This window comes from Psittacula echo (assembly GCF_963264785.1).
Source record: "Psittacula echo genome assembly, chromosome: 3".
Classification (NCBI taxonomy): domain Eukaryota; kingdom Metazoa; phylum Chordata; class Aves; order Psittaciformes; family Psittacidae; genus Psittacula; species Psittacula echo.
In genome coordinates, this window is record NC_137736.1 from 92,146,125 (window position 1) to 92,160,382 (window position 14,258).

The 14,258-nt window shown below is 34.5% G+C and overlaps 1 protein-coding gene across 1 annotated transcript in view; it reads left to right on the top strand.

Annotated features, from left to right (window-relative positions):
- The window catches only part of DIAPH3 (diaphanous related formin 3), a gene marked incomplete at both ends in the record, with an annotated part of 228,909 nt that overhangs the window by 172,060 nt on the left and 42,591 nt on the right, over window positions 1-14,258 (top strand). Inside the window, 2 exons of the mRNA XM_080614298.1 lie at window positions 91-186; window positions 593-652. Coding sequence (XP_080470424.1) covers window positions 91-186; window positions 593-652 — 156 coding nt within the window. The remainder of the gene's footprint in view (window positions 1-90; window positions 187-592; window positions 653-14,258) is intronic.

A 14,258-nucleotide genomic window follows, 5' to 3' on the forward strand; every position in this document is an offset into this window, starting at 1 on the left:
TGCCTTTCATTGTTGTTGTTTATAGTTGTTATTATTTATGCTTTGATATTGCTATGGTAACCTAGAGAGTTCCTTCTCTCTGCTTTACAGAAGGTGAGGAGACTGGTGTGATGGATAGCCTGTTGGAGGCCTTGCAATCAGGTGCAGCTTTTCGAGACCGAAGGAAAAGGGCACCGAGGTCTAAAGGTGAATATTCTACTTTACATTTTATTTCCCATAGAAACTTAAAAGTGCTGTAGAATTTCAGTGCTATTTGGTTTAATTCTTTCTTGCAGTGATAACTTTTAGGGATGTTCAAGCTGTTTTGCTGATGATAGTAGCACTTCAGAGATTAATTTACTAAGCTTAGCATAACATGATTATTATGACAAAACTCTTCAATACAGCCACGTGTACTTTAACGTTTTAGTTGAATGGGGAAAGTAAAAATCATCTTGCCCTATAAATGAATCAAATCATTTCACTGATATGTAACTGTCACTTTACTCATAGGAACATCCAACTTCTAAATAATTCTGCTTAGTAATGTTGTTAGAATATTTCAGTAACTTTCAAAGATGTATTTCATTTCCATTGTTTCCTTCTTTTGCAGACATACCGCAAAATCTCAGTCCAACCACACAGCGGCCTGTGCTGAAAGCTTGTAACCATGGTAATGAACCATATTCATGAATTGCATGCTGCTCTTAGCTTATGTAGTTGATCTGTGCTTTCAAAGGACTGCTGTGATTTTTTTCAGTTTCTACCTTAATGGAATACTGAAAGTATATTGGAACCTGCTTTTTAAAATCACCTGAAACTGTACTTATTGATTACTTTGGAAAGCTCTTCTGTCTTTTATGGGGGTTTTATTTAAAACTTGGTTATATTTTTAAATGTAGTGCTTTTATAGTCCTTAAGAACAATTATGCAAAGATTTTTTTAATGGGTTATGGAAATATATCAGAAAGCAGAGATTTTGGAACATTTTAAAGGTTACCAAGTATTTATGATACTGAATCAGAAAAATTTTTGCATTTGTTCTGTTTTTCTTTGTCTTGGTTTTCTTGATCCTATAATAATGGAATTGTTTAAGCCATCATTTACCAGGTTAATACAAAAGTGATGTTGTATTAACAAAGTATGAGTAAATGAATCAGTTACTTCATGGCAAAATTTTTCTCCAGATTTTGAGCATTAGTCCTATATGTTTATTTGTAAGTTTCTGAACTATCTCACTGTAATCAAATATGACTTACTCATATTTGAAAAGTTACAATGAGGGTGTGGATGCTTGTTAGCTTTGTTTGTTAGTCTATGGAATATTGTTATATTAGGTGTGTTTTAGTTAAGCTTGGGGGGTCCAAAGTGACTGTTTTCGGTGGTTTCTGGAAAGAGCTTATATCTGTAATACCTCTGTTAAAGAAATTTTTTTCTTTTAAACTTACAGAGAAAAAAAATCAAAATATCTCCTTTCTTTATTTTTTAAACAGAATGCATTATCCTTTGATATGTTAATGCATTGTGAAGTTTATAAAGCAAGTGCTATCAAATTGATGATATTAATTATTCCTCATGTTTAAGTTGTTATTGCTTAAGTGTCAGTAGCCCCCAAAAACCATACAGAATTTGGCATTATCTTAAACACAAAGTTAAAGAAAATAGAGCTGGAAGGACAGTTTAAAGATAATTAATTCACTTACAGGAATTGGTGCAGAGAAGAATCAAGTATGTTTGACATGTGCTTGTCTAGCACGTAACATTGACATTTGAATAATGACTGTAAAGCACATCTGAGTTCATCCTAAACGTGTTTCTGCTAGTAAGAATATTTATGTTGAATTTTGCCTCTTTTCAACCCTTTCGATCTGTCTAGCTGTGTATGGACAAATAGTGTAATTTCCAGTTTTCAAATTAATTGTATTTGGACAAACTGTATTTGGGCTGTGCACCAGAAACACCAAAAAAAAAATTCTTTCACTTGTTATCTCAGGACCAGGATAACACAATTCAGAGCTTGTTTTTAAAGAATTCATTAATATGTTTTTGATTTGTTGACACTTGTCACAGTATCTACATGTTATATCATCCTATCTTGAGCTTAAGAGAGCGTTAAACTTGATGTAGATTATGGTGAGTTCATGTATCAGACTGTTCTGTTTTATGATGGAATTATATAGTCATTCATTGCTCCAAGTTCCGTTTGAGGTGAATATCTATTTAATTTTTTGCTATTCAAGATCTTTGTAGGTAAATTGGGAATTTGCTTTTAATGATTTGTATTATTATTGAGATACCAGAAATTATCTAGGTTGCATACTGTCTAGAATGAATACTAGACCCTCAGTATCAAAGTTTATTTTTAGATAATAATAACCTCACTGAAGTTAACAGTGTGGCCAGTCAAACAAGAAGTCCCTAATTTCAGCGCATTTCAGAAAAATTAGGATATGTCATTAGACAGAAGTATTGGCTTGGTTGTTCATTAATTTGCTGTTTTTCCCAATCTAACATATCAAATGGGTGCTAAATTTTATATAATGGCAAAAAAACACTGGCTTACTCTAAGCTTAAAATATGTGAAGTCTGATGAAAGCCCTCAAGCAGCAATTCAAGCATTTTCCTTGTTTGCTTCTGTACTGGCTTTGGATGTTTGACTTAACTGGTAACCGCTGTTTGGTTACTGCTTATTCTGCCGAGACTAACAGATTCACTTACAGTAGATATACTTTAATAGATGCTGCAAATTCATATCTAGGATGAAGTTCTTTGACTCATCATGCAGTCAAAAAGAATTACAAGCTGTGACTTGAAATGTTTGTCCTCTGAATCATTCAGAGTATAGCAATCTGTTGGGCAGATGCTATCAAGTTGTAGCTAATCCTTTCAGTTTCAAAACAAAAACAAGCAAATGCATAAAAGCTTGGTCATTATATGATTAAAGATATTTTCCTAAAAAAGTGGGATATAAATCAGACCCAAACATACATTGGAACCGGAGAGTAGTGGTTCCATGTCTCACAGGAGGTGCCATGAGAGACAAATACAGGCAGAATGCATGCTTTCTTCATAGCTCTAACATAAATGGAAGCAGGAAAGAAATCTCTCTAACCATTGCCATTGTCATCCTCAGAATGATACTGCTCAAGATACCAAACTATCACTTGCTTGTGAGGCTGAGCTAAGCCCCATAAAACAAAGTAATACAGATGAGCAATCCAATGCTACTTAGCTCTAGAACTGAGAACTGAAATTGTTTCCTTTATCTAAATAGACTGTTTAAGGTAAAAAGGAAAAAAGAAGAATAGTAGCTTTAGTGGAATACTAGCCATGTTTTGGTCACTTCATGATCTGTTGAGGTCCCTAGAAAGCTCTGATAGGGTTTGGCTGATATATTTCTTATTAAGAAAGAGTACTGGTTCTCATGCTATATCCCAGGGAAGCCTCTTGGGTGTGTTATTTTATTTTCAGTCCTACTGCACTCTTCTTTTATTGAACAGATTGCTTCTTTGTAACACGGTATGTGAGTTTTGTCAAGTTTAGATCTATTCTCTTTCTGTGATCAGAATTACTAATTATATTTTTTCTGCTTGTGACAAGGCCTATGAAGTCAGATAATTTCTTCTGAGGAAAAGCCCTGCTGCATAACTAATAGAAATAATACACATTTGGAATTGTTAGATTTTGGAAATGTTCTAGCACCTGAAGAATACAAATAATTTTTACTAGATTTTTTATTGACGTACTGGTATATCTGTTTCCTTTGTTTCCATTTATGGTGCTTTGTATTTTTAAATTAACAACTAAATTATATATATGTTCAAAACTACCTATTAATATTACAGTTTACTTTAACTGCAAAGAGCCGCAAACTGCCATCAATACTGTGGTGTATGCTTTCACTCTAATTGCCATTCAGAGCACTGTATGACACAAGTGAAGTGTTAGTATAGTTTTAGTGTTGTACTTTGGTAAAGTTGTAGTTCAAGAGCATCGAATGGGAGCTTTTTTATTTTATTTAGGGAGTAGAAGAAACCACTTAATTTTCAGTGATCAGGATTTTGCACATTAGAAGATCATCTCAAGCAGCTAATAGCTACGGCTGATCTGATTTCAGTCATTTACAACAGTCAAGGCATATTTTCAGCTTGCACATTTATTTCAAGCTAGTTCAAATAGACATAGCAGCATATCAAAGGCAGCACGAAGCCCACTGCTGCACAGAAAGCTGTATTATTCACTAAGTTTTCAGTCAGGCTTTGCAGCCTGCATCAAGTTCTCTGCTGCTGTGGCTACGCATTTATTTACAGTAACATTAGCCAAGGTAATGTTATCTGAAATGCATGAAAATGAATTTGAGATGCAGCTTTGATTGCATGTATGTTTACCTCAAATGCAGCAGAAAGCATTTTTTCTTTACAAGTAGATTTTATTCAGAATGCTGTGAGTAAAGAAAACTATAATAAAATGGAAGTAAAAAAATACAAATTGGTTTTTGTGACTGAAAAGGTTGAAAGAAATCTTTCTGTTGCAATCAGTAATTGGGTTGTGGACTGTACTTCCAAAAATAACAATAAAGTCTTGTTTCTATATTCAAATCAAACTTCCATGGTAAGAGGTAGTCATAATTACTATAGCTGTTTGTTCAGTGAGTCTATAAACAGTAGAATAATTTTCATGTCACATTTCATCTGAAGCATTTTAAACACCTCTGTTAAATAAAATCCTTGTCAAGTAATGTCATTCTGGTCCAAATTAAGGAGAAGAAAACCCCTTTTTTTTTGTTCATTGGGGTTTTTTCATCTCTTATTTGTAATGGAACTGTCATTTGAGTTTCATATTAATGTCTCTGCTACCTTATTTTTGACAATCATAGTTGACAGTGAGCTCAGGCTCATCTTAATTCTTGAAACCCACAGTCCAGTCACTCAGGGGTCACTTTTATTTCATCATAGCTGTATATGACAGCAAACTATGATTGACATTTCAACCCAGTTTTTCTCTTATTTCTTCCCTTTGTATGTTACTGTCTTTTCCACAACTATATGTACTGAACATTAGGAAGTACCTAAAACTAGAGAAACAATGAAACCTGTGAAGGTAACTTTTTACCCAGTACATGTTAGTAGTAAAGATGTATCCTTGACCACTACCAGTTCACAGTAGGTACTGTTCTTCTTTCTGTATTTGATCTAAAACCATCAGTGTTTGTACCTCTGGTGGAGAAAAAAATTGTTAGCCTTTGTGAAGTTTTACTCAATAGACAAGTTTCTTTGGCAGCAGATTTGGAATATCTGCAGGCATTGTTATAAAATGAAAACATATAATAGAATTTCTATTAAAAAATACCAAAACATAGTTCTCAGTTTTTCCCATTTTAAGACCAAAGCTTCACTTCAATATTGACTTCATAGGTCAAGGAAAATTGTTGCTTATTCTAACAGAAATAATTCCCCTGAAACCATCTGCACTGTTTATAATAGAGTGTTTTCCTAGAGCAGGCAGCAGAGTTCAAACAAACTGTGACCATAAGAGTCAATTTTGCATGTCTGGAAAAAAAAATATCTAGACAAGAAAAGTGAATTTACTCATTGCTATTTGTTTGTTTAGAACTATTTCTGCAATGCCATAGTTGCAGACACATACAATTTCTCACAGAGATGGTCCTAGAGAATTTGCATTCCAAAATATCTCTTTCCAAAAAAGTTAATAAAAATATATCTTTATAATAAAGGCTGACATAAAGAGAGGTATAAAACACTCATCTATTTATTTATATTTATTTTTAAATGCCAAATACTGCAAAATGGATGCAAGCTGCCTTAAGAATGGAAATGGGTTCTTCAAATTAGTAGTAAATGCATATTAGTAGTCTGAAAATATTGGTATAGACATAAAAAAATAAAGTTAACTTGCCCTTCATATAACCCAAGCACACACTGTCAACCTTAGCACTGCCTATATGTAGAGGAGAGGAGGAATTGTAATCCTACAAAAAAATTTCTGTGGCTATTTCATTAATTCTCTTATATAGTCTTGTGTGACATTCCATGAGTAAGGTGACACGCGTATCCTCCATTCTGTGTCTTTTCATAAAGAATTATATGTGAACATAACATAGACAAGAATCGAAGCTTTTTAAGAGTAAACATTTTAGGTGCTGCCTTGAGAAGAGCAGGGACTTATAATGGGGCTTATTCTGCAGCGGTTTGACAACTTTATTTCTAAAGTGAGACCCTTTGAAGATGTCAAATTAGGCACTCAGAAGAGCTAATTGCTTTTGTAAATATCTTGCCAATGTTTCTTGGTGCTAGTTGAATCAGACTGCTTCTCTCAAGGGAGGCAAGGACATTTTCTGCAAGATAAGAACTGTGGCAAAGAGGTGACATTTGAAAGCAGTGACACGGTATATTCCATAATTGCACATACAGTGAATGTCAGTTTCATAATAGTCTAGCTAGGTAACCAGATTTCCAAAAGCTACAGCAGGCAAGTTATATATTCAAAGCAGTCTTCTGCATATGCATCAGTGGGCAATCTTAAATCTGCAGAGGGAGCTGTAAATTGCCAACAATTTACCCATATTTGTCTTTTCATTATTTAGTCACGCAGAACTTCCCATTCAAAGAGAATTAGTGAGTTGATCTATATAGCGAAGAGGTTCTGTCACTTCTCAGAGTATTTTTCAAGTCTCTTCCGTGTTTGTTAAACTAGATTTTAGGTATAAATTTGCCAGACTCTTTCACTTCTGTTTTCCGAATGTTAAGAACAAGTAGTCTAAACAAGTTTCTAAACTCCTGCACCTTTCTTCAAAATCTTTAAGAACTCTGGTCCAAATAGAATAAATTATGTATCTATTGACTGAACAACAGCCATAATGCTCCTTACATTGTTTAATATGTATACATCTCCTTAAGGGAGATATTTTTCTTAAAGAAATGTCGAGTAAGGAAAAATCATCAGCTAGACATTAGAAATGGGTTTTCTCTAGTTAAAAGACTCTCCTATATATACATAGGGGACAAAATCTGAGCTGGAAACAAGCAGTGAAACTGTATCAGCCCTGACTTGAGTCTATTTTGTGACTCAAATGATGTCTGGTTCATGAAACATTGTTTAGCCAGTAATTCAAAAGGTGTAGAGAAAACACAAAATGTTACTCGTGAAATTCTTTAAGCACACTTCTTAATTCATCTTTCTTTGCCATGTAAGTGCATGTGTTCTCTTGATGTTCTGGGGTATTTTCCTCCTGTGGGAGAATTTAGTTTCATTTTTTCCTAAGTTGTTGTTGCAGCAAAGCACAAATGTACAATGCAAAAGAAATACTGGAGTTATGTTTCTGGTTGAGTTGGTGTTTTGGTTTTTTGCTTGGTGTTTTGTTTTTGTTTGTTTATTTGTTGAGTTTTTTGTTTTGTTGTTTTTTGTTAGGTGTTTTGGTTTGTTGGTGTTGGTTTTGGAGGGGTTGTTTTTTTGTTTGTGTTTTTTTATTTTGTTTGGTTTTGGTTTTTTTCATTATAAGCCAATGCTTTGCAAAGGTACAAATAAAGGACATTAAATAGATGTAGGGAAAACCAGGATATCCTTCTACTTTTTCCCTTTGTTGAGGTAGGAACATTTAGAATCTTTATTTTCAAGTTTTGGAGTACTCTAAGGGGAAGTTGGCATTCAAATTGAACCAGAACTGGTGGGTTGTGTCTGTAAGTTGCTTGATAAATGCAGTATCATCTTTGTTTCATTCCAAAAATAGATGTCTTTCGTATTTCTATCATACATGCCTAAGGCAATATCTACATCAATCACCCAGCAAAATAATCAGCAGAAAAGTCAGAGACTTTTTCTTGGTGGCTCAAACTTATACATCATGAGTGGAAAAGGAAGGAAATATAGGGAGCAAATGCAGTTTTCATTTGAATGACAAAAGGAAAGATGATAGCCAGACTTAGGCTGAATGATCTGGGGTAATGTGAGGTAGTTGGACTGTAACTCCTCTTTTCTTACAAAACCAAGATAAAAAGGTACAGTTAAGTAATTTCAGGAGAGAATATTTGGATTTTGGAGGATATTGGGCTAATCAATATCTTCACTTTCAGCATACGCTGTGAAGTAGTTTGACCCTTGTTCTTGGTATGGTAATGTTTAAAAAAAAACCCTCTTTAAAGGAAGATCAGAAGAATTACTTAATCTGTGCAATTTCCTAGCAGATTTTACTTCCTCAAGGTTTGCAAAAACCAGGATTGCTAATATCTGCTCTTTCTTTCTCTGAAATACTGTAACAATACCTTGTTAGTAGTATGGTCTTGATGTTACAATAGTTTGTGATGATACCTTGAAAAAAGGACTTTTTTGTGAGGGTTTTTATTTCATTGAGGGAAAGAGTTTTTCTCATGCTTTATTGTCTGATTATGTTTATCTAACTCCATATAGAGGAATCAAAGAAAAAACTGTTCTCTGACCCCACAAGCTTGACCATATTTGCCCTAGGTTTTCAAAAATCTGAAAACTGAGGTTTAGAAAACCAAGAATGAATTTATTCTACACTGTATTCAAACTTGCAGTTGTTGATTTATTTTTTTCCCCTCTCCTTGTGGCATAGGAAAATGATAAAATATGAAATTGAAAAGATAACATCAAGAATACTTAGTGTCATAAACAGAGAAATGGAATGAAATCTCAGCAGATATTCAGCATGAGCAAATAATTGTTACAGAGGTTTTGTTTTTTTTTTTATCTTTCTTAGGCTTTAAGCTGATTTCTTTGTATTTGAAAATAGATGAGTGTACATGGTATGTTACAGTACAGAACACATACCAATACTTCAGTTACCTCTGGACAGACTGCTTTGTCTACTTGAAGCAGGATAGCTTTTGGGGCAGGAGCAAAACTGGGTATCACAAGCCAGTTTTCAGGTTTCAAAACAAATTTGGGTATCTGGGTACAGAACCTAATTGAGCTATGCAATTTCAGGAGCAATGTCCAAGAATTTTAACAAGCCTTCAACCACAGAAAAGTAGGATTCATTGCCGTAATGAACACTCTTTTGATAGGTTTCTATTTCTGAAATCTAAATTAACCAATATAATCGGTTATATGTTTTTGTATCTAGAATCACTCTGTCACGTGGGTTCTTCCCTGCAATTTGGAAACTGTAGTGGCAAGAAGGACAGCATTTTCTGATAATTGTTTTTCATAAAGAGAAAGAGGCAAACCATTTTAAGTAATCTGAAAACAGGATATCCATCAGATTATGTTCAATTCACTGACAGATAAAAGACCTTAATAGAACCACAGGTAAACTATTTCTTAGCATAGGCCTGCTTAATGCAACACAAGTTGAGCGGCTGGTATTTTCATGGCTTCCAGGTCATGGTATGCCTTTTACTTAAGTCACTGGATTTTTGTGGCAGGAATAATTGTCAGCCTTCCCTATTCAATATGAATATTTGAATAACTAGACCCAGTAATATTTGTTACTTATAGTGTAACTCTATGAGAAGAGGGGATAATGAACAGAAGGGAGCTTTCCAGGGATATGGAAAACATGATTCAAATCCTGTCCCTGAAAGAATGAAGCTCGTAAAGGAGGCTCAGGGGAGATCTTACCGCTTTCTGTTACTACCTGAAAGGAGGTTGTGGTGAGGTGGGTGTTGGTCTCTTCTGCCAGGTAACAAGAGGAAACAGCCTAAAGCTGTACTGGGGAGGTTTAGATTGGATGTTAAGAAAAATGTCTTCACCAAAAGGTGAAGATTGGAACAGGCTGCCCAGGGAAGTGGTGGAGTCACCATCCCTGGAGGTATTTAGAAGATGTGTAGCTATGGTGCTTAAGGACGTGGTTTAGTGGTGGACTTTGCAGTGCTAGGATATCAGGTGGACTCAATCTTAAAAGTCTTTTCCAATCTAAATGATTCTATGATTCTGTAATGGTAATGGAATGTGGATGAACCAGAGTTCAACACAGCTGAATGAGAGTTTTCATTATCTAGGTTGACTTTGACACCTAAATTTTACTGGTCTTTTAGTTTGGTAACTGAATTTATTAACAAAAGAAGAAATTGATATCATAATTGTGTGCATTAACTGAGGGATAGCAGTCTGAGATAGCACAGATGTGTTAGCCAGAAAAATTAATCTTCCAGGTGGAGACTGATGGGATACATTGACCTTCCAGTTGTTTTCTTTAGCCTCTGGAGAACGGATCATAATATATACTCAATTACTACATGAAGGCTTCTTTTGTTTTCCGAACTTTGTATAAGATTGGAGTTTTGTTTGGGTTTTACTGTAGTAATTATTATATTTGGTGATTTGTTTTTTTATTTTATGTTTCCATAGTTTCAAAATAAAGATACATTCCTAAATACTTCAATTCCTTACCAAAAGTGTTTTCTCTTCTGTGCATAAGAACTGTCTCTTGAGAAATTTATCTCAGGACCTATTCCTATTTCAGTGGGTACTTCTTATTGCTGTCATTACCAGAGAAGGGAGACCTCCTATTTTTTTTTCTTCCTACATTCAAAAATATAAATATTTTATTTGCACTATCTTTTCCATGAGAAAGCAAACTTTATGATGTCTGATCTTTCACTTCACCATCGTTAGCTGAAGAACTAGGTGGGTTGATCTAATGACTCCAAACATGCTGATAACTCATATGAACACGATGCCAAATTAGGCAGTTAAGCTGATGGAGGAGCTAGGGGAGGACTCTCTTAAATTTTGGTCAGTATTTAAAAAATGAGGTAAGATTAAACGAGAACCACATCAAAAGAAATGCTAGAAGCTAGTAGAGAGCCCTATCTTTTCCTCTGATCCTAAACCATAGAGGGGGTGGGATTTGCTCTGGTTTTGGATTGTTTGGGTTTTTTCCCAGTTTATACTGTTTGGTTCTTAAGCAGACATCTGCAGGTGCTGCTTTACAGATGTACCAAACATCTACAATCGCAGTAGTATCGAAACAGCTAAACACATGAAGTGCTTTATCCTGTTAATTACTTTGGGATATCAGGTATTAAGCATTTTTAATTCATCTCCCAGAATTAATGTATGTATTTAATCTCTTGAAGATATAAAATACCTTGTAAACATAGATACACAATCTGGAGAGCTCTGGGTCTATATACTGGCTAGAGAGAGGGACATACCTATCTTACATAGGAGCTAGCTTATATAAATTGTTAATAGTCAGTGAGTTCAGGCCTCTAATTTAAAGTGATTGAGGCCAAGAGACTAAAGAGGTTATTCCATGTTTTAGTTCTCTATCTGTAATAAAGTTAGTAATACATGGTACAGCACACTCAATACTGAAGATAAAAAAATAGCTGGAGTAGCTGCTCTTTAAGTTAGTACATTCTGTCCTAGGCTTGTGAGGGGAAAAAAATTAAAGTAGTTCATGTTACAATGCATATATATATATATATATATATATAAAAAATTTACATTAATTTTGGATAGCTTTGTTGTGCTTCCAAATTCTAGTACTTTGAGACTCAACTTTTTCCCTTTACTATGGAGTGTTTATATAATTGATATTTTACTGCTAGCTGCAATGCTAATATTTTTGAGTGTACTAATGTTTCATTAGACTATATGGATTAAAAGTAAATGAATCAGTACCATGGCCTTAAGCTATGTAGCTTTTTTCTCTGCAAGATAAGTTCATAATTTCAGTGTAAAGACTAAATCAGGATTGAAGCATGAGTAGTTGCAAACTCTGTTCTGGCTATTCAGCACAGAATAAAAGGTACTTTGCTATCGGGTAATCCCCTAGTTTTATAATTGTACTGTAGATGGTAGTCTTCCCCTTTCCCTAAGAAATATAAAATCATTTTAATTCTGTGTGATCCATCATCAGGCAACTACTCAAAAAAGTAACATTCTTAAATGCTCTCAAATGTCCAGTAGCAAAAATAAATGAAGGGCAGAGTGCATTAAGGGATTTCCAGTTGTGTCTCACAGGGCAAAGAAAACTGCTGTGAGAGAACTCTTGGGATAGCTCCTACTCTTGCTGCCTTTAGCAATAGCTTCCTGACTAATCAGTCTCCAAGCTTGCCCCAGTGCTTTAAGTCTGTTCTTTCTCTGTTGCCAGCTGCTGACTGAAAACAGGACACAGCCAATTACTCTCCACTGAGTTTAGCCAGTCTCTGTTTATCCACCTAACAGCAGTTGCTCTGAGATCACTTTATTGAAAACTTCTGATGTAGTGAGATCTGCTATTGTAAAATGTTGGGTTTGTTTCAATGGTGTCAAAAATGTGTGAATCTTACAGTCTAAGATCAGATATTTTTTGGAATAGTTGCTTCCTATGGGACAGAAAACAAAACATGCTGAAATAAAATTATTTTCTTTCCATTTTTCCCATTACAATGACAGCCAATAAAAAAAAAAAAAAAAAAAAAAAAAAAAAAGGCAAGATTTGTCTTCATTATTAGAAGTTAAAAAAAAACCTCTTAACAGCTGTGTCTTTAGTTGAGGATATGACTAACTGTATCCTAATCTCTTAGTTTGGGGTCAGACCTTCCTTCACGGATCTTTTTTCACTGCTTTCTTTCTAGTTTTTTCTGAGACCGTGTAAGTTACACCTAATGATAGTTTTTCTTGTTCCCTACGACATCTTGTCGCTTCCTTTTTCCAAGTCCATCTTTCTTACTCATCTCTCAGTGCTATAGTACATTAGCACGTTCAACAGTACCATTTAACTGTAGCATATAAAATATTTTACTCCTACTTCAGCCTGTAACTGCAGATTTAGCCTAATAAAAAGGGCATTTTTGACCTGTACCAATAAAGTATAAAATGCACTGTGGCCTAAATGAGAATATTACTTGTGATAGAAATTGTCTACACTCACATTAGCTGTAAAGCTTAGGTGAAATTGTGCATGTTGAAGCAACTAAGCAACCCGAAAGGCTGCAAAGGATCTCCAGCTGATCTTTTCTGGGAAAGCTATAGTAACACGAAATACAGTATACTTTTGACTGTTATTTTTCTAATACCTGTCAATACAAAGGGATGTATTTAAAAAAATATGTTATAGCTACTTAAGAAAAAGTCACATGAGAGGCAGGTCAGCAATAACTTAATGTATGTCCAAATTCATAAAATATTTTTCAATTAAATAGCCATAATGTTTATGTCCTTTTAAAGATCCAGGAGAAAGGTGCTGGGGTGAGGTTCAAGCATTGTGTATTTAGATTTCCCATCCAAAACTGTGCCACTTAGAATTTGGATTTGTTCAGAAATTGCTATAAGATGTACTTTCAGAACTGCTAGCTCTAGTAATGCACCATAATCCAACAGGGTTTTCTTCATCTGTGCTTCTATAATGCAAGTGCATTGAATAGTTACAGTGTACTTTCTCTTATACTTAGCATATCTCAGCTTTTAATTTAGCTCAATTTAAAATAAGCAAACAAAAAATAAATAAAAACCCCAAACCCACAGGATTTGTTTATTTTTAGTTTGCAAACTTTATTCCCCTAGCATGCAGTGACATAGTGGAAGTTGTTTAAATGTTTGCAGGAATACATTGTGGCAAGTGATAAGAAAACTTATTTGGTCAAGAACACTTTTTAACAAGAATACTAACTGTATTTTTTACGGAAACAAAGTTGGACTAAAATCAGTCTTCCAAGGTCTGGCTTTGTTGAAGCCAAACTGAATAGGTTAGGAAAATATGAAAAAAGCGAAAGGTCTTTTTAAGCTGCCAATGTGTATGCTAGTAAAGGGCACACTGCACTGCCTTATGCTCCTGTCTTCAGCTGTAGATTTCAGCCTTAATTTATTTGTTGTTATTAATGTGGAATTCTCTTTACATCTCTCAGCTTTACAAAACCAAATAGAATGCAGTAAAAATTTATAATCTGTTGTTTTTCTTGGAATATGATGAGTATGCTAGTGGAGAACCCCACTTCAAGGTGCTTTATATTCAGAAAAGACTGCAGCATTGCTGCCCTAAACCAGGATTTTCAGATTTTGGAGCTAATTTTATACTTGGTACATTTACACGAAGTATACTGGCAAAAAATAAAAAACCTAAAAAAATATATCACCCTAGAATGTTTTGGTTCCATGGAAGCACAGTGCTTCTCTGTAATACCAATTTCTGTTGCATGTCTTCAGGACAAAAAGAGTTCGGTGGGTATCACACCACATATTTCAAGTCCTTTTAACATACTCTTGTTTGGTGTAGCAAAGTTAAAGTTGAGCTTTGAACCTATGCCAACTTCAGTACATGTTTAAATCTTTTCTCCTTCTTTTAATGAAAGTAACATATACTTTAACAG